At 43.8% G+C, this 25,407-nt stretch overlaps 1 protein-coding gene and 1 pseudogene across 3 annotated transcripts in view; one reads left to right on the plus strand and one right to left on the minus strand.

Annotated features, from left to right (window-relative positions):
• usp45 (ubiquitin specific peptidase 45) overlaps window positions 1-25,407 on the minus strand; it is a 52,957-nt gene that overhangs the window by 14,056 nt on the left and 13,494 nt on the right. For both annotated transcript variants that reach the window (XM_080858523.1, XM_080858524.1), the window contains exons 6-9: window positions 23,324-23,466; window positions 17,007-17,102; window positions 15,540-15,670; window positions 6,356-6,443 (exon numbers count right to left, since the gene is read on the minus strand). In XM_080858523.1, the coding sequence (XP_080714649.1) occupies window positions 6,356-6,443; window positions 15,540-15,670; window positions 17,007-17,102; window positions 23,324-23,466 (458 nt within the window). The remainder of the gene's footprint in view (window positions 1-6,355; window positions 6,444-15,539; window positions 15,671-17,006; window positions 17,103-23,323; window positions 23,467-25,407) is intronic.
• On the plus strand, window positions 17,664-21,628 carry LOC308380939 (annotated as a pseudogene). The gene is made up of 5 exons: window positions 17,664-17,668; window positions 18,307-18,434; window positions 18,494-18,497; window positions 18,691-18,776; window positions 21,609-21,628. The product of its transcript is annotated as an uncharacterized misc_RNA (transcript).

The following is a 25,407-nucleotide window of genomic DNA, read 5'->3' on the forward strand; positions in this document are numbered from 1 at the left end:
GCTAAACAATCACAGTTTGAACAATTCCACACTCCTATACACAAGTATGGCCAGTGCATTACAGCTCACAATCACAGTTTAAACAATTCCACACTCCTATACACAAGTATGGCCAGTGCATTACAGCTCACAATCACAGTTTGAACAATTCCACACTCCCAGACACAAGTATGGCCAGTGCATACACAATCACAGTTTGAACAATTCTACACTCCCAGACACAACTTTGGTCAGTGCATTACAACTCACAATGCAGCAGGCAAGGGGCTCTCATTTCATCGATGGATACGGCGGCTGGTTACATGCAAAGTCTGCCACGTTTGACCTAAAGCTTATTTACCAACTTTAAAAAATCATAACATGAGCAAGATTGTGAGTGAGTCAGTGCAATGGTGGGGTGTGTCCACACACAGGCATGTGTAGGTGTAGTCCCACCATAGACTACATTACCCACAATTCTCTTATCACCTTAACTTTCTTATCTGCATTTTATTCAGACAGCATTGGCTGCAAACAAGATTGTAAAAAGGTGAAGCACTTTTCCCTTTAAAGCAGCGCTGGAATCAAAACTCGGTCTCTCTCGCGGTGGTTTTACAACAGTGAATACCATTCATAAAAGAGATACCCCCATCTGCAGGAAAACTTCAACCGAACAAGGAAAATGCAACCACAACACGTATTGAACTTTTGGCCAAGTTCCGAAGATACTTTTTCTCGTTTAGTTGCAACCTCAGTTTATACCGGTAGGATTACACTGTAGCCCAGCAGTTTCCTGAGTAAGAGAAGGCGACCGGCTTCCCTTCTTCGCTTCTCTACGTCGACACAGAACTTCTACATCCTTCGAGACCCATCGGACGTCCAACAAGGCCTCCCCGAGTTTCAGCTGACAAGCTGAGAAGGAAACGGACATCTTCCTCGAACCTGCGCTGTTCATTGGAAGTACGTAAAACACTGTTGATCGCTAAGCAAGGGCGTTCTTCAAGTAAGGCTGACGTCTGGGCAGAGATGAGTCTTATATGGGTGTTAATCTATGTGGGAAAGTATTGTTGTTTATTAAATTTATGATTTAAATGCGCAATTTGTAATTCACAGTCTTCACGGTCGATGACCGTTGACATTATCTTGTTTTCTTTTACTTTGCTAATTTGTTAGATCGTGCATGCACCATCTCTCTCTCTCTCTCTCTCTCTCTCTCTCTCTCACTAACTCCCTCAATCATCACCTGAACATATACACGTCCACATCGCGATTTCAGTGCTGTTTAAATATAATGTATTGAGTTAAAGGCCTATAGCCTGGATTTAGCCCTCAAGGCAAGACTCATTACATCCTGTGCACAACCTCCAACTTAAATTGGCGCCTAAAACAGGCAAATCTGGCCTCGGACCTGCACTCGCATTCAATGACCATCAGCAATCTAGTTGGCGTCTAACACAGGCGTGTTCACTCTATTTCTCACGCACATACCCTCTCTCGCCTAAGCTATCTCCCAGCTTATAAACAAAAACTTAAAATTTCTAAACCTGCTGTGCGGACTACAAAAAACTGGAACAACAGAGAAGCTGTGGATGAGCTGCGGGACTGCCTGGATGACACAGACTGGGACCTTTTTAGAACTTCTTCCAGCAGCCTGGATGAATATACAGATGCTGTGATGTCATACATCAGCTTATGCGAGGACATACAGTGCCCTCCGCAATTATTGGCACCCTTAGTGAATGTGCCCAAAACAGACTATGAAAAAATATTTGTTTGCTGTTTATCCTCTTGGTCTTTCACTCAAAATATTTACAAAAATTATTGAAAGAAAACTTTTTTTTTCATTAAATAAATACTATTCTCCTAAACAGGTGTGCCACAATTATTGGCACCCCTTAATTTAATGTTTTGAGCAGCCACCCTTTACCAAGATAACAGCTCCAAGTCTTCTCCTATAGTGCGTGATGAGGTTGGTGAACACATGGCACAGACCTGAGACCATTCCTACATACAGTATCTCTGCAGATCCTTCAGATTATGAGGTCAACACATTTGCAGATTCGGCTTCAGCTCTTCCCACAGATTTTCTATGGGGTTTAGGTCTGGGGACTGTGATGGCCATTTTTGTGTTGATTTTGAGGTGTGCTTCGGATCATTGTCCTGCTGGGAAAAACAGCCCAACAACATCAGAGATCCGCCGCCATACTTCAATGTGGGTATGGGGTGCTCTTCTGTATGACTATCTTTCTGTCTACGCCAAACCCACCTTTGATGTTTGTTGCCAAGAAGCCTTATTCTGGTCTCATCTGACCAAATAACTCTAATATAAAAGTCTAACTTACATTTGGCAAACTGTAGGCACTTTAGTTTGTTGTTGATTGACAGCAGAGGCTTTTTTCTGATAACCCTCACAAACAACTTGTGGTGATGTAGGTGCAGTCTGATGGTAGTTTGGAGACTTTCTGACCCCAGGACTTAACTAACCTCTGCAATTATCCAGCTGTGATCCTTGGAGATTCTTTTAACAGTCGAACCATCCACCTCATGGTGCGTGGGGTTAATTTACAGATAGGTCTCCTGGCGCTTTTAACTTCTTAACTATTGCCCTGATTGTGGAAGTGGGTATTTCCAACTGTTTAGATATTTTCTTATTTCCCTTAATCCGGATTTCAGCAGCTCAACAACTTTTTGTGGCACTTTGACACTGAGTTCTTTTGTCTTTCCCATCTTGATGAATGACTAAGGGTATTTGGCATGTGTCACCTCATATTTATACCTCAGTGAAGCAGGAAGCCATGGTTGAACACTTAAGAGTTCCTAATGAAACTGGTGAACTCAAAAATGTAAAACATGACTGGTAATATACTTCAGTTAGATTTTAATTCTAGGATTTTTATCCAATAATTGTGGCACCCATGTTTTGGAGAAAAATATTGTATGTAATGTCAAAAAAATTATTTCTTTCAAGAATTTTACATCGATGAAAAGGTAAGATTTTTGTGAATATTTTGAGGGAAAGACCAAGCTGATAAACAGCAAAGATATATTTTTTCATAGCCTGTTTTGGTCACATTCACTAAGGGTGCCAATAATTGTGGAGGGCACTGTATGTATTCCAACACGCACCAGGGTGAGGTACAACAACGACAAGCCCTGGTTTACTGCAAGACTTAAACAGCTTCGTTTGGAGAAGGAGGAGGCTTTCAAGAGTGGAGACAAGGATAGGTTCAGACTGGCGAAATACTCTTTTGACAAGGAGATTAAGGTGGCCAAACGACAGTACTCTAAGAAGCTGGAACATCAATTTGCAGCCAATGACTCCTCGTCAGTCTGGAAAGGCCTTCAGGTGATCACAGGCTGCAAAACCAAATCCCCCCACTCTATGGAAGATCTTAGACTGGCAAATGACCTGAACGACTTCTACTGTAGATTCGCCAGACAATGGACTAGTCCTAACCCTGTCCCCACCACAGCTATCACACCTACTCTTCCCAGCCTGGACATAGACACCACCCTTTCCAACAAAATGGTCCCAGACAGCCCTCTCCCCCCCATCACACCTCTCTCCATTCAGGAGAGGGATGTCAACAAGCTGTTAAAAAGACAGAACCCCCGCAAAGCAGCTGGACCAGATGCTGTCTCTCCCTCCACAATAAGGTACTGTGCGGACCAGCTGTCTCCAGTGTTCACGGACATCTTTAACACCTCACTGGCTGAACGTGTGGTACCTGCCTGCTTTAAAACATCCACCATCATCCCCATTCTGAAAAAGCAGAGGATCACAGGCCTTAATGACTACAGACCAGTCGCCCTGACCTCTGTGGTAATGAAGACCTTTGAGCGCCTCGTGCTGACCCACCTCAAGGCCATCACCAACCATCTCCTTGACCCACTGCAGTTTGTCTACAGAGCCAACAGGTCTGTTGATGACGCAATCAACAAGGGACTCCACTACATCCACCAGCACCTTGATTCCCCCGGCACCTATGCCAGGATCCTGTTTGTTGATTTCAGCTCGGCATTTAACACCATCGCCCCAGCTCTCCTCCAAGACAAGCTAACACAGCTGAACGTGCCTGAGCCCACCTGCAGGTGGATCACTGACTGTCAGACAGGAAGCAGCGAGTGAGGCTGGGCAAGCTTGTCTCGGAGCCTCGGACCATCAGCACTGGAGCCCCCCAAGGCTGTGTGCTCTCTCCTTTACTTTTCTCCCTCTACACCAACAACTGCACCTCCAGCCACCCCTCTGTCAAACTCATAAAATTTGCAGATGACACCACCCTCATTGGATTAATCTCAAATGGGGATGAGGCCGCCTACAGAAATGAAGTCGACAGCCTGGCTTTCTGGTGCAGCCAGAACCACCTGGAGCTGCTCTAATGGTAGAGATGGTAGCAGATTTCAGGAGGAGCACAGCCCCAACCCCTCATCATGTGTGACTCCCCAGTTAACATGGTGGAGTCTTTCAGATTCCGGGGAACAGTCATGGCACAAGACCTAAGGTGGGCGGAGAACATCACCTCCAAAATCAAGAAGGCCCAGCAGAGGATGTTCTTCCTTCGGCAGCTAAAGAGATTCAACATGCCGAAGAAAGTAATGGTGGAATTCTACACAGCCATCATAGAATCCATCCTCACCTCTTCAATAACCATCTGGTTCGCTGCCTCTACTGCAAAGGATAAAAGCAGACTGCAGCGGATAATTCGGTCAGCCGAGAAGGTCATCGGCTGTGACCTGCCGTCTCTTCTAGACCTGTTTCACTTAAGGACCAGCAAGAGAGCAGGGAAGATCAACGCTGATCCCTCACATCCCGGTCACCACCTATTTCTGAGTCTCCCATCCAGCAGAAGGTTCCGGGCTATTAACCAAAACCTCTCGCCACCTGAACAGTTTTTTCCCCACGGCAGTTGGGCTCACAAACAAGCCCCCTGCATCACACTGACTCTGGGTTTATGTACTCAAACTAACTTGCCCTTCATGTGCCCAAATTATTTATTATTATCTTAAAAAACATTTGTCCTTTGTTCTTGTTTATGCTTTTTTGATGTTATGTTATGTGTTATGTTATGTGTTATGTCTTATGCACCAACCAAGTCAATTTCCTGTATGTGTGAATATATTTGGCCATTAAAAGAATTCTGATCTGATCTGGTTCTGATGTAGCCTCTCCTCTGTATTCCTGAACAGAAGACCCCAACTCCCCAACTCCACTTCGTGCCTTGATTTGTAGTAATACTCAATTGTTTATGTGATTATACCTGATAAGTATTAGCGATTAATTACTGTTTGTCACTTTAAATGAATTGTTTATTTAGACTTAAACAATTGTCTAATGTAACGACCCGGTTTCACCTACACATGGCAGTTCCATGTATAAATGAGTTCCTCCAAAACAACACCTTTTTCTCCTGAGAAACTTGAATTATTTCATGACAGGCAGACCTCACTCCCAGACACAAGAAACTGCATCTTTGCTGGTGTTCTCTTCCTTGTTTGCAACTACAAATGTGTTGTTTTCTCTACTGTAGAACACTTACTAAGCTCTATGTAAATGTTATCTAAATCTTTTTTTGCATTTACATTATGTAAATACATTTTTTCATAGCCGTCATCCAGTTTGTTCTACTTCAACAATGAGGACATAATCTATCGGAAACATTAGTAGCCAAAGCCTTTTCTGATTGATAAAAGTAACGCTAAATGGTAGGAACTTGAAGCAGGGTAGGTTCACTTCACTGAGGAAATTATGTTCGTACAAACCACATTTTGCTGATGTAATTAATACGATTATCTTGTTTTGCAGTTTCATTGACTTTGTTTAGTTGTTGGCTATAACTTGCAGCATAGGTTATGCAAGAAATCTGATGTAAAAAAAAAAAAGAGCCAGCTAGCAACTGCGTTTTCACTCCCGTTTTAATTTCTGTGTGGACGCGGGTTAGCTCTCCAAATGTTGTCTTGTGGACGCAAACCTTTTTGAAAACGCAAAGGAAAAACTATTCTGAAAACCCTCCGTTGTCGTTGTGGATGTAGCCTGAAATTAAAATGTATAGATATCTCCGCCTGTTCTCAGTGCGCATTGCTCTTTATCCTTTTAATGTGGTCTACTCCTGTATAAGGTATTTAATCTACTGCCAAACTACTGATTTATAAGGCGACTGTTCAAGGACACCGTACACAACCCTTCATTCAAACGTTTCTTGTTTTCCAGTGCTGCTGGAAAGCCACTCAACAGGCACTCTAGGTAGATTTGGTACTCTTTGGTACTAGACTGGTACTCTTCATGGAGTTAACATACTGTGTAGTGTCTACTATTGTATGGAGTAAATGAGTGTGATTGCAGATGGTGTGTGGCGCTAGTGTGGAGAACAGAACTCACCTTGGTCTCCTCCACCCTCATGGCGTCCAGCAGGTAGTGAAGGAGCTCCTGACTGTCTTGCTGCTGGTAGCCTTTAAAGCGAGGAGCCCTGTGGAAAACACACAACACTGTCTTTACAGACACACATACAGACCGCAATCAAAAAACACACACACACAAAATTGTTTGCCAATTGTGTGAATGAATAGCGCCCTTTGGAATCAGAGAAACAGAGGCCATTTGAATACGTCGACCTTGTCGACGCACGCACGCACGCACACACACACACACACACGCGCGCGCGCGCTAGCTTTTTACTCTTCAGTTACTGGTAGCAATGAATGCCTCAAGAAATGTGAAGGGTAGTAACTTCATGAATGAGTACAAACGTACACTAACAAACACTCACAAAACTTCTATTCGCTGTCCTTCAAGCTCCATGCACTCACATTTTTCTCTTTTCCATATCCACACTAACTAATCACCTTGTGTTCTACCCACACACATACACACAACTTCACAAGGTATCACACAATCAAGTCTTAACAATGTGTACACACACACACAATATACACACACACACACACTAGTATACTTGGGCTTACACAAAAGCTTAGAAACAGTGAGGCCACACACACACACACACACACACACACACACACACACACAGAAAGGGGGCTGTGTATTGGCAACAATCTGGTGATGCAATACACATCATGATACAGAGGTTATGATTCAACATATTGCCATATATCGTGATGCTTTAAGAAAGCTAACATATTGCAATTTTTGTTTTAAAATCTAATTTCAGGAAAACGGTCATAAAGAACACATCACCATATGCATAAAATCGGTGTAAAACCCATTTACCCTTTCATGCAATCATGCATTTGCAGTCCCTGTAACATCCAACATCGTAGCACTTCTCTTTGTGCACTCTGAGCAAAGGAATGAACATGTATACGGCCATCACCCTTAGGACACACATTCAAGTAACAGAGAAAAAAAGATACAGATGTACCGCCAGCCAATAAGACACACAAATTGTAGCAGACAAAGCACACGCTCACTCAAACACAGATTCACACATATGAATTGCAACACACAAAACACATACACACACCCACACACACAGACTATTCAATGGCACAATCAAGATGTGTCCAAACTCAAAAATGCCTTTTCATCTCTTCTCAAGGCCTTCCCCTGGTACCACTCTCTCTCCATCTCCATCTTTCTTTCTCTTTCTCTTTCTCATTCTCCCGTCTCTTTCAACATCTATCAAGCTCACTTCAGACAGCTTTTGTTTCCAACATTTTCGACAAACCGAGTTTTATTTGCAAACCAATGCACAAAGCTTGCTGGAGCATGAATTTCATGTTTTCAAGGAAAATGATAATTCAGTTGAAGAAATAGCTCTCGATACCAGATGACCAGATAACAAGGCAGGTTTTGTCTTGCCAACCCAGAAAAAAAAGCAGACCGAAATGTTTCCTCTGCTTTACAAACCCCCATTATTGAATGGCCTTGTCTGATGATCTTGTAGGCCAGCCAGTGGCAGATGGTGTGACTATGGAGCAATCATACATATCAGCAGTTACTAGTCACTGTTGTTCTGAAACTCACTTTGGATAAAAGCCTCTGCTAAATGAATGAATGAATGAATGAATGAATGAATGAATGAATGAATGAGTAAAAAAGTGTGATTTCCAGTCCATTTCTTACCATCATTTAGAGCACTGGTTCCCAGACTTATTCCACATATTACCTGCAATTTAACTTTTCATAAAAAAAATGTCTGTGTGTGTGTGTGAGAGTGTGTGCGTGTGTGTGTGTGTGTGTGTGTGTCTCTGCTGTATGCATTACATGAGTCTGTGTGTGTGAGAGTGTGTGTGAGGGTGTGTGTGTGTAAGAGTGTGTGTGTGAGAGTGTGTGTGTGTCTGCTGTATGCATTACATGGGTCTCCTAAGGGCAACCTCTGTCCAGGGGAGCCCAGATGTGCAGACAGCTGTCCCAGGACAGATGGGCAAGGAGAGAGAGCATGGCTGTGCCAACCTGTTGACGCCACCGCCGACAGCCAAGTGGGCATGGAACAGGTTGGCATGTGTGTGTCTGTGCCTGTGCCCACCCTAGAGTGTCCTCAAAAACAGGACACCAGGGCCTTGGGTCCAGTCGAGCAGAGAGGGTGTCATTGTATGTCCTGAATAAGCCATCCCTGCTCTGGCCTCGCGCTGCCATCTGTTCCTGCCTCCTGCCCGCACGCCCGCCCGCCCTTCAGCCGAGCACCCTGACACAGCCCCAGGTCTGGAGGAGAACCCACACCGGGTCCACAGCAAGGGCGACACTGGGTACAGCTCTGCGTGTGGGGGAGAAAGAGAATAGGGGGGGGTGCGGATGGTGGACGATGACAGAGCTGGTGGACAGAAAAGGGAAGGAAGGGTGGGGGGTGGGTGTGGGTGGGGGAGGTAGGTTGAGAGGGTGGGTGGGATTGGGAACATGGTGTGGTGGGGAGTCCTTGAACCAGGAAGTAGGACAGCCGAGAGATGGCAGAGATGGCATGGCCAACATGTGCCTTCAATCAATGTGGTTTCCCACAGTGCAATTCAAAATTCACAGACCACAGATTATTAGAGAAGTGATCATTATTAAATGGTTATTAAATGGTGTATTTTTGCACTGCATTTAAATCAATCCATTTGATAACAACTTCCTATCCAAGTGAGGTACAACAGAGGGAAACAGCTGATCAAGGAGACAGAGAGGCTACTGTACCCAAGCTTCTGTTTTTAGTGAGTATTAGACTTGTTTTGGGGAGAGTAGGGACAGTGACACCATGGCGAGGAGAGAGAGAGAAACAGAGACCGCACACGAGAGAGAGAGTGAGAGTGAGAGAGAGAGGGTTGGGATGGAGAAAGAGATGGAGGGACAGCAGGCGGGCGACATGGCAGGAGGCTGGTAGGGGGGGTGGCATTGAGACACAGAGGGGGTGGCTCCAAGCACACTAGAGCTGGTGATGGGGAGATGGGACGGTCTGGCAGGACACTGGGTGGTGGCAGAGGGGATGAAGGGACGAGGGACGTGCTGAAGGACATGGTGGGGTGGGGGTGGGGACGGAGGCTGGATGGTGGCGGAGCTGAAGGCGTAGGGGGTGGGGGGGCTGGACGGCTGGACAGACAGTCTGGAGCCCTTCTGCAATGTGTTCTGATCAAACCTCATGTCTACTCACACCTGCTTGACACGCAAGCAAACGTACACATGTGAGCACGCGCACACACGCACACGCACACGCACACGCACACGCACACGCTCACACTCACACTCACACTCACACTCACACTCACACTCACACTCACACAGAATGGATACAGAAACCCATATACCCATTCAAACAGACACACAGATATCAATGGCAGGCACAGAGGCACATGGTCAAAGTATCCAAACGGTCTGACAAGTCAAGATGGCGGACCAGAAAGACATCAAACCAATGTTAATGACATCATTACCAGTATCCATTATATAAGGTCATATATCTCCTTATTATTATGTTACACTATCAGAGGATAAGGTAGGTTAAGAAGCATCAATGTAGTACTACATTAATGGTAGAATAGTATCAGACTGCAGTATCACTGATAACTGTAGTTAACAACAGTAGTGGCTTTACAGATAACCCCAAGAGGAACAGGAACATGAACAGTGATTCCTCAGATGCAGACATGTCTAGTCTATATTGTTTTCGGAGTTGCTATGGCAACAATTATCAGTGAGCTGCCTGATTGTGTGTGTATGGAGGCGTTTTCCTTTTACAATTACACCCTTACACACACACACAGCAATTTTCTGCACGCTGTTCTTGGTGTGTCTGTCAAAAGGGGGTCGTGGGTAGGGCTGGTAGCTGCTTAGCGCTCCCTGCTAACTGGGGTGGAGGAGACAGACGTACAGCCTGGCTTCTGGAGGACGAGAGGGGGAGGAGGGGGGGGGGGGGGGCAGATCCAATGGGGTGGCAGAGAGTGGAGGCATGTGTGTGTGTGTGTGTGTGTGTGTGTGTGTCCTGGAAGCTCAGCCCAGTGGAAGGAAAGGCAGAAGGAGCCTGTAGCGCTGTGGCCCAATCTGGCCCCAGCTAGCACAGACAGCTGTGGCGCTAACACAATTAACAGCGGATGACTTAGTACCAGACGCAGGGGAGTCCCAGCATGCCACACACACACACACACACACACACACGTTTATATACATAAACACACACACTCTCACTCTCACGTTCATATACAAAAACACACACACACACACTCTCACACAGATATATAAATACACACACACTCTCGCACTCATACACAGATACATAAAGACGCGCACGCGCGCACGCACACACACACACACACAAACACACACACACACACACACACACACACACACACACACACACACACACACACACAGACACAGACACAGACACACACTCACTCATTATCATATGTATAGATACATAAACACATAAGCACACACAAACAGCATCAGTGGTTCAGTGACTGAATGATATGTAGATAGATTCGACAAAACCCACATAAATTACACAAAAACTCTAGGGTAGGTTAAAACACAGTATTAACAAATATATTAATTTATACAACCTAGATAAAATAAGTAGAATAAAACATTTTGAGAGATAGCTCTAGCTGTGCAAATTAAATGTATAATGTGCATCGTGCATTCAGAGGATAAAGACTGCTCTCCTAAAGGGGAGTCCTTATATACTGCAACTGCGGAGCGCAGAAACGACGTCTTCTGGAGGCCATTATTACAGCGGAGTTGAAGGAGACTCCAACTGAAAAACATGCTGCTGACCAGTAGGTCAGGCAGGGGATGTGAAGTGTTGTCCATTATGTTGAGCAGTCTGTGAAAAAAAATCGTTTTCTCAAACAACCAACTCTCTGGGCTTAAGAGCCGTCCCCAGCACAGAGCGCCAGCTTTCTTTATCAGCTCGCTCAGTTTCTAAGTGTCACTAGCTCTGATGCTGCTGCCCCAACAGATGGCTGCAAAGAAAATTGCATTTCAACAACAGACTGGTAAAAGATAGGCAACGTCTTGCTGCACATATTGAAGGACCTAAGCTTCCTCAAGAAGTAAGAGTCTTCTCTGTCCCGATGACCCAAGGAAACCTTCACCACCACAGCAGTAAAAGAAGCCTTTCTTCTCCTTACCGTCATTCACTGAGGTGTTTAACAATGTTTAAAATACAGTATATAAAAAAAGTGAAAAGAGATCCTTGAACAGGCATGGGATATGCACAGCAAAGGTTGGTTCTTTGGACATGTGCATCATCCATCATAACTCCAGGGTATTCAGACAAGGATGACACAGGGATTGAGAGTCTGTCAGAGCATTGTGGAGAGGTGTACAACCCCTTTCACTGATGGAGAGGGAGAAAGAGAGAGATGGAGTGGTGGAGTGCACAGAAGTCCTGACTACATAGTAAACACACAAACACACAATCACAAACACACACGCACACACAAAGCAAAAACAATAAAGTATCAATTCAAACACACGAACATTGTGCACTTAGAGAATCAATACAGCATGTGTGGACTTTTTGTGTGCATTGCGTGTGTGTGTGTGCACTCTTTGTGTATGTGGGTCTGTGTGAGTCTGTGTGTGTCTGTGTGTGTGTGGTACAGGCTGGCACCAGGAATGAAGCGTGGTGAAGAGCTGGAGTTCAACTGGGCCTGGCGCTGGTCCGAAAGGACACACACTCCTCCAGCTGGAGACCCGGCTCGAAACACAACTACCACACATCAGATGCGCACACACACACACACACACACACACACACACACACACACACACACACACACACACACACACACACACACACACACACACACACACGGGTCCATGCCAGCAGTACTCAGCTGCAGCATCTCATTCATAGCATGACACACAAATGTTAAAAGTCCCAGACACACATATATACCAGGAACACACACACACACACACACACACACACACACACACACACACACACACACACACACACACACACACACACACACACACACACACACACACACACACACACACACACACACACACACACACACACACACACACACACACACACACACACACACACAAGCATACAGACGAGTATCATCTGGTCCCTGCTTTATCCTTTTTCATACCTGGTGCCCACTCACCCCACAGTCCAGCCTTGACCCTTTCAGATACCCGCTCATCGCTCTTGCTTTTTTTTCCAAGCCTGTTTTTTTGGCTAGTGCAAACCTCCAGGATAATACAATTTCACAGTTATGAATCAGTTGTTGAGCGGTCAAGCTCAGGAAAAGCACCTGGGACCGCGGGCAACAAAACACTTCAACTCAAACACTGGCTTCCAGCAGAGGTCAACGACACAGACACACACACACACACACACACACACACACACACACACACACACACACACACACAAACACACACACTTATCTCACAAACACAACTCACACGTATACACACATGGACATGAACACAAGCATGTACACACACACACACACACACACACAAAAGAAACACACACACATAATCTTACTCTGAAACACCAAACCCTCACATACTCCATCACCTTCCTAAAAGAAGTGTACGTATGTTTGTGTATTTGTGCATCTGTGAGTGTGCTTAGTTCGAGGAATGTGTCAGTCCAGTTGAGCTTCATGAAGAGATGTGCTATTTAAAAGGTCACTGCGAAGATTAGCTCTGCCTATTGAAAAGGCAGGCCAGTGCCTTCCATGAAAAGCAGGAACCACACGGATACACCGGTAGCCGGGGCGATAAAGGATAAAGACTTTACTGGGAAAACAACAAATTGAGTGTGTGCCAGGAATCAGAAGTATGTGCTTTATCTGGCATATGATATACACGTCCTTATGTAGGTGTGTGTGTGTGTGTGTGTGTGTGTGTACTGTGAATGACATTGAAAGCAAACAGCTTTGTGTGTTGGAGAGTACATGGGCGTGTGTGTGTGTGTGTAAGTGCGGTCAAGTGTGGCTGGCCTAGATGAAGGTCACCTAATGCATACACACAGTATACTATACAAATATCTGGTCTCTCAGAGAAAGTTTTTTAGGGAGAACTTCCTTCAAATCTGGAGCCTATGGTGGTTTGTGAGCATGTGTGAATGTGTGTATACATACACACATTCACACATGCTCACAAACCACCACAGGCTGTGTGTGTGTGTGTGAACATGTGTATGTGTATGTGTGTGTGTTCGTGTGTGTGTGTGTAGATGTGTGCATATATATGAGTTTTCTACAGTCGGTGTGTGATAGATGTGCGTGTGTGTTTTGTGGGTATGCATGCATTGACTACACTTCACCGTGCTGAGATGGGAGGTTGGTGCCAGGTGAGGAAGCATCTGACACACTGAAGAGCACACACACACACACACACACACACACACAGACACACACACACACACACACACACACACAGGGAAAAACACACAAACACAGATAAAAGGTCGGGTACCTGAATTCACATCAGATGCACCAGAGAAACACCCAGCCGCCTGGCAGGCTTTTCACCTGAAACCACCCATTCGTGGCTAACATACACAAATGAGCACACACACACACATCCAACCGTTTAGCACTGTCTTCTGTCACCTGCACCACACACCTAAATGGAAAAAAAATCACAAACACACAATATTCACACACACACACACACACACACACACACACACACACACACACACAAATCACAAACACACAATATTCACACACACAATATTCACAAACACACACACACACACACACACACACACACACACACACACACACACACACACCCATATAGCACGGCCTATCTACTCTGCTCAGTTAGGTTCTATAGCCAGCCAACCATGCATATAATGGCAGGGAACACAAAAAAACACACAAACACTCGCACACAAAACACACATCACACACAACCAACCCGGACGCGGCAGGCCAACCAGCCGTTCACCATGTTCAAAAGCAGGACGGACAAGGGGCGACCAACCATGCAGTGTGTTCAACAAGCGAGGAGGGAAGCGAATGAACTTACACACACACACAGACTCACACACACACACACACACACACACACACACACACACACACACACACACACACACACACACACACACACACACACACACACACGGCCAACCAGCCGAACCCGATGCTGGCCCGCCACCCAGCACCCAGCCCAGGCCAACCCAGCCGGAAAGCAGGGCAGCACGGGATGACAGCGGCCTGGATGGGGGTGGATGGTGCTGGTAATCATGGATGGGGTGGGTGGCACTGCCCGCTGTGTTTTTTTTCTCCCCCCCCCACCACACTCTCAGTCGTCACATGGCTGAGAGCTGCTGGGCTGATGGTCTGCAATGGCCTCCATGTGTAATGGAACTCCGACTATGGCCCGCATCAGGCCCCAACCTGGTTCTGTTCCAATCAACGACCAATCGGTTCATTTCAACACCAAAACATTTGTAGGAGGGAGGAAGTCAGAAACACACACACACACACACACACACACACACACACACACACACAGATCCAGACAGACACAGGGTGGCCCAGGTGTTGTTAGTGCCCAGCAGGTCAGGGGCAGCTCTTGTCTGAAGTGGTTGCCAGGGCAACTTGACTAAGGGCAGGTGAAAGCTGTGGCCCCTGCGTCATGGGTCCACTACCAAAGAGATAATGTGTGTGTGTGTGTGTTTGTGTGTGTGTGTGTGTTTGTGTGTGTGTGTACAGGCAAGGGTGTTTGTTTGAATGTGACGGTGTGCATATATGTGTATGTGTTGGCCATTCCAGGACTGGTAAATGGGGGAGGCTGAATAAACAGGCTGCTGTCACCACAAGTGCCCAGACTTGCATTCAATCAGTCTATAGTACTGCCCATCTCTTCCTCTCTCTCTCTCTCACACACGCACGCACACACGCACGCACGCCTGTCCCTACACAACCTTCCACACACGAATACAAGACATTCACTCCAACACCAATGAAGGCGACCTTTTGATTAAGCATAGCGACTGTCACACACACACACACAAAAAAGCCTAGTCACAATAAGGTTGCACGAGTGTTCCTGTGTCTGTGTACCCTGGTGGGCCCCCCCACCCCACCCACACACACACACACACACACACACACACACACACAGGTATCCATCTTACTTCTGGCAGAGCTGGTTGAAGAGGACTTTAGGTGAGATGGGTCCTTTGCCAGCCTCCTTCATGCTGTTGAGGAAGAGGAACATGGCGGAGGTGAGGGGCTCTGGGCTGGGCAGGGTGACGGTCAGCGCCCCCTACAGGTATATAAGCACACACGACACTATTACCACCATTACACACAACACACTATACATAATATACCAGACAAACCACTGCACAACACAAATTTATGATCAACTTGCAAACTCTATTGAGTTTAGAAGTCGTCCAGTTGTTTTTAGCGTTAGCATTTTAACACTCCCCAGTTCCAAATGAAAAATCCCTTTGGAAAAATGGAATTGGTTTTCGCAAAATCTGTGTGAGCAAAACAATGGCAGTAAGAAAAACCTAGTTAAAATGAAGTTCAGTCAACTTAAGTAACTAACTGTTGTCTTGTCTAGTATAAATAAAGATGTTGTTACTAATATGGGGGACTCTACAGCAGGGTTTGGTATACTTAATGAAAACTAGAACTATCAGTGAAAAAAAAAAATGTTATTTGGAAATAAAATAAACTAAATCAAAACTCACATGAACAATGCGACACAAAATTAAACGAAATAGAATTGAATGTAAGGTAAGAGTAGGTTATCAGCATTTCCCTCCTTGATTTGCACTGTGGTTGCAGTAGTACTTTGTCCTGTCCTTTCCTGTCCTGTCTGACTTCTTGAGGAGACACTGGCCTAATCAAAATGCCCTTGGATGAACTAAATACATCATATTTGAGATATGATTTATTCTTTCATTCTACCTTGTTTAGCTTTTTGAAAATCACTTAATAAAACACACACTAAATAAAAGTTAACTAGTCTCTGAAAACTAGTCAATTCCTCAAAATAAAAATAAATAAAACTACTTATGCCCTTGTAAAACTAAGATAAAAATACTCTTGAATTAAAAAAAAACTATAAGACCAAATAAACATAAAAACAAATTGAAATTTCAGAACTATAATAACTTTAAAGAGTTGTATGTATCTATGGATATCATTGTACTCACACACTTTAACATTACAGCTCTAGCACCTAAAAAAAAATCTGATTTATACTGTGCACCAGATTGTGGCTTAAATCGTTAGATAATTTATGTGTTTCCTTAAGTTAACTGCGTGGTTGTTGTGAGAACACTTGTGATGCCTGATCGGTAAAGCTAACTATGGTTAGCTTCTGATCGCCTTGTGAAACTGGTGACAGATTAGCAAAGTGACTTGGGAGAAGACATACACATGCATTTTATTGAACAGAATTTAATGCATGGTCTCTCAACCAGTTATTTATAACTACCACGGGCATTATTTTGACATTCCTTCGTTCATAGGGATTTTTTGTTTAAAGCCGGACACAAAAATGCTAATCCGCTCTTTCAAAATGACGACGTCACTCTCACACTCTATTGAGGGGAGTAAATACAGGGATCAATTGCAGCACTTACCAAGTTGGACTCCGAGGTTGGAGAGATCTTTAGCTTGTGGCCCTTCTCTTTTACATCCTGGATCAGCTCATTCAGCATGTGCGTCTGTGACAGATTCTGACGAGGAATGCCATATGAAAAGCACTTGAGAGGAGCCAGATTCTCAATAAATACAAGAATAAATCAATGACACAGGTCTTTACGGTATACAACATACATCACATAAAAGGAAGAGATCCTATACAGCCACAAGGGAAAGGTAGTAAGTAAGTAAACAAAGGCATTGTCCCATGACGTCCATACAAACCTGCTTTAAAGAGAGTGATAAGAAGACTTTCTTTGGCATTAAATGGTGGGGAACAAAGACATAGAAACGGTGATGGTCGCCAAACTGGGGCGATGAATAGTAAATTAAATTCCATCAAATTGTACTTATGTAGCGCCAAATCAACAATATAGTCTTAAAGAGCTAGAGACCTAGAGCCTGAACTCCCTTAGAGCAAGCACAAAGGCAACAGGGGCAAAGAAACACTCCCTGTTAACAAGAAGAAACCTTGGGCAGAAAATAAAAAAGAAGGGGGGGGGGGTCACAAGGGCAGAAAGGAGAGAGGGAGGGGTGAGAATCAGAAACATGGCAGATAAATTCATACACATGTCAGGACAAGAATGCTTGCATACATGTGGTAAATGTACACATTACATACAAACATAAAGATGGTATATATGATAGTGGATAAGATGGGGAGAGAGCATTCAAGTATTGTAGAACAAATAAATGGATATACAGTGTGCTCGTAAAGTTATTATTACACTTGCTATAACATATTATGTTATATTATGTCACAGAGAGTAAACCGCTTGGGAAAATGCCACAGGCATGTGCGCCCCTTGTATGTACAAACTAAACATTTAAAACGGGCAACAGAGGATAACTTTTCACAATTAAGTCGCTTTAAATGTTTTATTTTGCTGTTATGACACTTAGTGAACGTGAAATATCGCTTCATACTATCCTGAAAATGAGCTGTCATGATTATGGCTACCTAACGAAAACATAATGTTTCTGAATAATGTTAAAGCACAACGTGACTAGGGGTAAATGTGATATTTACTTATCAATGACCTCATTCTTTGTGTCATTTACTTTTTTTTTTTTAATTATCAGACGGAATGTGTTTGTGCTCATGATATTACACTAGCTAGCCTAAATTAGCTTGATGTAGTAAGGTATAGCCTATTTATGCTGATAGCTTAATGCACTGGCTACTCCATTCAGCCACATGCCAGAAGTAATTTTGACATGGCCTTGATTTTGTCAAAGGTTCCCCAAAGATCCTAAACTTGGGCCGTAGATGTCAGACGGATATTCTTTGAGCCTAATGATACAAGAGTTCTCTGTAGCTACCGTCATTTCAAGGCAGATGATTTTGACAGAACTGGGTGGATATTGTGAGTGTGAAGGAATGTGTGAGCCCTTCAGTTTGTGCATCCTTTCCGGATTATCTGAGGAAGGTTAGTGTATTTTCAAGTCATTAGATTAGAGTTCTTTGTGTTAACAGTGTTAATATATAGCAGGAAGTGATTGGAATGATGAGCAAGCAAATAATTTCTTGCCAACATAACAGGAATCACCACTAAACCTGATATTGAAAGTAAAATATCCCTTTTAGACTTTTCTAATATTGATTTCTTACTTAATTTGAAGGGGCCCAATAAAGCCAGATCAACTAGGACATCAACAGGCTGGTAAGGCAAGGGTTGACCCTGTTCCTGTGTCTGAATCTCTTGAAGGTGTAATAAAACAGCCCTTTTTGCAACACACTTACAGCTTTTTTGTACAGTGCTTACTAGAGGTGTGGATTCAGAATCAAGGCACGATTTTGAGGACTTCAGACTGGACAAAATAAAAAATGACTTGCAACTAAAAAAATATTCTAGACTTCACATCTTTTTTTGAGGGGGGGGGGAGGGTGCCTTTAATTGTATCGGACAGTGAAGAGAGACAGGATATGAGCTGGAGAGAGATTGGGAGTGGGATCGGGAAATGAACGCCAGTCAGACTCGAACCCGGGTCCCCGTGGGCGTTCAGGCCCATCCATGGGACAGGGCTGCTGCTTGTGCCACAGCTCCCTTTGACTTGACCTCTTTGACTTGTAATGACTTGGCATATTTCATATGTAACTTGAGATATGATTTATTCTTTCATTCTACCTTGTTTAGCTTTTTGAAAATCACTTAATAAAACACACACTAAATAAAAGTTAACTAGTCTCTGAAAACTAGTCAATTCCTCAAAATAAAAATAAATAAAACTACTTATGCCCTTGTAAAACTAAGATAAAAATACTCTTGAATTAAAAAAAAACTATAAGACCAAATAAACATAAAAACAAATTGAAATTTCAGAACTATAATAACTTTAGAGTTGTATGTATCTATGGATATCATTGTACTCACACACTTTAACATTACAGCTCTAGCACCTAAAAAAAAATCAGATTTATACTGTGCACCAGATTGTGGCTTAAATCCTTAGATAATTTATGTGTTTCCTTAAGTTAACTGCGTGGTTGTTGTGAGAACACTTGTGATGCCTGATCAGTAAAGCTAACTATGGTTAGCTTCTGATCGCCTTGTGTCCCCGTGGGCGTTCAGGCCCATCCATGGGACAGGGCTGCTGCTTGTGCCACAGCTCCCTTTGACTTGACCTCTTTGACTTGTAATGACTTGGCATATTTCATATGTAACCATATTTATTTATCTTATAAAAATTGGTCCAGCTATTTTCTGAATAGTAAATAGTATATAGTAATAGCAAACGGATGGCCATATGTTAAATATGTAGAGCCAAATTTACAGATGGTGAAGCAACAACAGTCCATTTTGTTCGACACGGCACAAAGACCAGTAAGTTAAGTATAATTATCCTTATAGCAGTCTTTGGTCAGCCATGGCTTAAGCTTGCATAGCATTACATTCACACTACTTAAACAAACCCAAGACGACAATACGAAGGCCTTGGTCAATGACATTTCCCAAAGGTTACGCCCGTCTCGTAGAAATACAACAAGAAGGTTTGGCCTGCCACGGGTTAACACACTTCAAAATTGATTTATTTTTTTTCTGGGCACTTGCTTAGAAGTTTTAAACAGTTAACTCTAGTTTTAAATATAAATGCCTTTCCTACTAATTCATTAAGATGCAACAGTTTCAGCCATTTTTAACCTTCAATTTCAGATTTGAGCTTTTTGGGTCTGTTTTTCCAAACATTCCAGATATCCAGTTGAACTCCTAAAACAGAACTATGCCTACATACCGCTTCCTTACCTCACTAGCTTTGGCCGTCTGACGGTGAATGCACTGGTGAATATTAGTGCTGTCAAACGATTAAAATATTTAATCGCGATTAATCGCATTTTTGTCATAGTTAACTCAGAATTAATCGCGATTAATCGCAATTTTTTTATCTATTCTAAATGTCCCTTCAATTATTTTTTTCCATCATTTTTATTTTATTTTAATGCTCTTATCAACATGGAAAAGTGGATTGGCTCGCTTTATGCAATGTTTTATTTTATTGAAAAACAACATTTCCAAACAGGGCGGTACAAAATAAAATTATAAAGTGCACATTTCAGATAAACAAGGACTCAGCCTATAGTGCAGTTAAACCATGCTTAATATTTTCTTTTTTTCAAGTTTGCTGTGAACATAGAAGTCAGGCCTCTTATTTAAAAAACAATGAACTGTAACAGTTAGGCTACCATTAAAGGTAAGCCTACTACTTCTGTGCTTTCAGCCAGCTGCCTGTTGACATTTTCAGACAACAGTGAAGCTCGCTTCTTTAGCACAACACAACTTTTAAAGGTAAACTTTCTATTCAGAAGCTTTTTATCATCCATTTCGCCGTATCGTGCTCACCATTCACTCAAACATAACGTTAGCCTTCTACACAGTTTGGGAAGGCAAAAAGAACGTTAATCTAATCAAAAAAAAAAAAAGTTAATCGCGCGATAACAAAAATTACGGCGTTAAAATGGGTTTGCGTTAACGTCGTTAATAACGTGTTAAACTGACAGCACTAGTGAATATAGAAGGATTTATTGTTCAACAGGTGATGAAGCAGCTTTCCTGCCGTGTGTGAGCCAATACCTTTTGTGGTCTGATGCTATAGCAGCATCCTTTTCTGAAAGTTACCACCTGCTGTCCTTTAAGAACAATGGAGGTGTCATGATTCCAGCCGTAGGTCCTGTCAAGGTGATCCGCTCAACAGAGCACTGCATTAGACAACCATCAGCAGCTCATCAGTGCAGCCTTTCTCTTCTCAACCGCAAGATGTGTTCAATCTTGGTGACCATATTCTTGATAACGGTATTGGTATTGCCAATCATCATTTTCACATCCAGTCATTAGTTGCTAGTAACTTCCACAAGCTGAGGCAGTGCCACATTGCCAAACACTCTATAAAATGCAAAGTGGTACCTTGAAAGACAAGCTCTTTAAAACTACATTGTCTTCAGGATATTAATCCTCAGAACAAAAGGTGTTGTTACGACCGTACTAATCCGGCCTGGGGCTCCGCCCCTCTGTGCTACCCTATTGCCTGTTTTGTCTCTCCTGCAGGGGTGGTGCCAATGAGATAATGGGCTGTACTATATGAGCTGGGATTGGCAATGGACGGTCTCTCTCGTCTCTCCTCTGGCTGACACTTTGCGTGTGTGTTGCTGATCTGGTTCATTATGGTTTTGATCCAGTGGTGAGGGCCTGGGGAGGGCCTATTGCACTACACTTTCCCTCTAATTCATTATACTGATTGTTTCTATATGTAAATAAACCTTTTACTATTTAAATCACTACGGTGTGGTTTACCCATTCTATGTCAGGGCTGCCTTGAGCCAGGCAGTCGTGACAGTGTTCATATTTTGCTGACAAATGTGAGATGGAGAGGAAGTGAGTTTGCGAAGACAGGGAACTACTTTGACTCTTACCTAGTTGCCTATGACTGCACTCACTGTATATCCTATCTAAACACTGGTCTCAAACACTTGACTCACTACACTGTATGTAGTATTATATCATGGTATATTATTGTATGTGTTAGTGTCTTAAGTGAATTAATGAAGATGAAAACTGACTTGATGTTATTCTCTTAACGGGAGTCTGGGGAACAAAAAAAGTCTTGCTTATTTTATTAAGGAATTGATTTCATTATAAAAACATTAAGCAACCAAGCAGCTTTGTAACATAACAGATATCGAAATCTACATTTTTGGATAAACTCACAAAAGCTGAAGTTCTAAGTAATTTGCACTGGTTGTTACTGATTCATAGGTCGGAGCCTGCATGACCCAGACGAAGATGTGGCTATTCAGAAGGTTCATATTTTGCCATTAAATCCGCACCTACTGTATTAACTGAATCTAATTCCAATAAGTAACCAGTATCATGTTCAATTTCTCATGATTAGATCATGTATAATTTCATGAGGATGTTCAAGTCTGCAGCTCTCATTACTTGTATTTGTTTATTAGTGGATCTTACCCAAACCAATGTGGCAGACACACGGACGCATGGTGGTGGCATGCAGCAGCGGTTAATAGGGTGACCTTGTTTGAATAGATCTATGGTTGGGAAAACCGTTACTGCGGACCAGTTCTGTGAGACTTGCCATAGTCGGCATGGTGATAGATATACACATCCATTCACTAGCATTCAGTCACACACACGCACGCACGCACGCACGCACGCACGCACGCACGCACGCACGCACGCACACACACACACACACACACACACACACACACACACACACACACACACACACACACACACACACACACACACACACACACACACACACACACACACACACACACACACACACGTTACTGAAGACAGGGGGAGATAAAAACTGCAGAGAGTGAGAAAGAGAGAGAGAGAGATGGCCAGATTGAAACAAGGAATGATATGGATTCTGTTTTCTATATTGATGACAACAGACCAAATCAAAAGCAGTGTGGTGGCCTCAGTGCGGAGACAAGGACCTAAGTGCGAGACAAATAACACTGAAATGTATAAGGAAATATTCCAGTCTTCAGACTAATCAGAACAAGGTCAACTGGGTGAATGGAGGCGCACAAAGTCAGAAGAGCTACGAGCCTGAATGACCCTGAATGTATACATATCATAAGATCTATTCTGATCTGATTATATCAGATATACCCCACCCCAGCCCCCACACACACCCGATATGAAACTCTTTCTTGTTTCCTGCCTTCACCCTCATGATCAACCTCGTCCCCATGCTCTTGTTATGGATATTCCCTCTCAGCTCCCACCTGCATGACGGCGTTGAAGAAGCAGGTGTTGCCCAGGTTGTTGATGCCCTTAACGGGGATGAGGGTGCTGTTGGGTGCGCTCTTGCCTCCCCTCTGGCCGTCCTCGGGCTCCTCGCGAAGCTTGATGATTTTAGACACCGTTCCTGTTAACACACACACACACCATGTGATCATGATCAGCGAGAGAACGTGCACATCCCCAAGGTTTTTTCACATTCACCAAAATTATGATAACTTAACCAAAATTATGATAAGAAATTTATAACAGTATAAACAATGGTGTAATGGTAAATAATGGTATAAGGTAAGGGAGCATTAAACAAGTACGCAGGTATTCAGGGAGTTTTATCAGTGGCGCAGAAGGTAGACTACAAACACACACACACACACACACACACACACACACACACACACACACACACACACACACACACACACACACACACACACACACACACACACACACACACACACACACACACAATTCTGATAATAACTGCATTAGAACTAAGATAGCACTTTAACTCATAAAGACACAAAGGCATCAGTATCAGACTCAAAAAGCCCTTGTACTGTAAAGGCCAGCGGTGAGGAAAGCACTCCCTTGTCTCAAAGAGAGAGAGAGAGAGAGAGAGAGAGAGAGAGAGAGAGACAAATAAAACGCCACAGCAGAAACAACAGCCGCCGCCACCGCCGCCTCTGTATCCCCTAACTGCTGAGGAAGCTCCCTGTCTGATCAGATCAGCCCCAGAGGACCAGGGCTCAGTGGCCTGTGTGGGGAGCTCTGTGTTTGTATTCTGATGGGGACGAGATGGGGACGATCAGTGCTAAGTGAGTTGGACTTTAGTGGTGGTGGTGGTGGTGAGGGGCTGTGGGGGGGGGTTCAGGCGCTCTGGTCCCAGGGCGGGGAGCAGCGTGGCGCAGAGTGGAGGTCTTTTTCCGGTGGAAGTAGGTTAACATGCAGGAGAGGCAGCTGGGGCTGGGCTGGGATTAAGGTTGTGTGTGTGGAGCAGTGTATGAGTGTATAAATATGTGTGTGTGTGTGTGTGTGTGTGTGTGTGTGTGTGTGTGTGTGTGTGTGTGAGAGAGAGTGAAGGGGGGAGGGGGTGGGGGTGAGGGTCATCTGGGACTGCAGATGGCAGCTGGAGAGGAAGACTCCACTGGTGAGGAAGCATCGCTCTGTACACAGCTGTTACCCCTTAACACACAAACACACACACACACACACACACAAACACAAAATATCACAACACACAAAAAAGGATGGAGGGACAGAGGAGAAGAGAGAGAGAGAGAGAGAGAGAGAAGGAGAGACTGAAAGAGGGAAAGACAGAGAGTGAGAAAGAAAACACTCTCTAGAGACTAAGGAGCACGACTGCTGTGTAATCAGCACGCAGGAAAAAGGCAGATCGAACATGACCTCTCCGGGGATACAGCATAGTGTTACCTGTACACACACACACACACACACACACACACACACACACACACAAAACTAAGACTGCGTCTCATAAACAGATGATGCAGTGTACTAAACGGAGACCACATTGGTAGGTAAGGTAGGTCAAAGATGGGGGGTGCAGCATACATAAAGATGCGTTGAATAGTTTTGTCTAAAACTAGGGCACTTATCAATGCTAGCTCCCTAACTAATGTCTGCTTGCAGGTCTTTTTGATGGAGGGTTTTCCACTAGATAGCGAGTAGCCATCTTGTGGGAACAACAGATTTGTTTATTGGTCCTTTAAAGGACCATAATTACCTAAAGAAATGGTAAAAATGGTAAAAACTTAACATAATGCAGCTTAGAGACTATACATGAAGTCTTCAAACAGCACTGTCACCACCGCTTGTCTGACTGGTTTGCTTCATTAGTATTCATTTTTACTCAAGGGAAATCATGAGAAAATGAACTGTGTGCTCATTGCTATCTGTGTGTTAGGTGTCTAAACACATGTCATTGCACAGGTTGTGATGTCTCTGTGATGCAATATTAACAACTGCAACCCAACAAAACATGCGTCACAAATGCTACATGCAACATCTCAAAACAACGTCCACGAGACAAAGTGACACAACATCAAAC

The sequence above is a fragment of the Sprattus sprattus genome (assembly GCF_963457725.1).
Source record: "Sprattus sprattus genome assembly, chromosome: 19".
NCBI classification, from domain to species: Eukaryota; Metazoa; Chordata; class Actinopteri; order Clupeiformes; family Clupeidae; genus Sprattus; species Sprattus sprattus.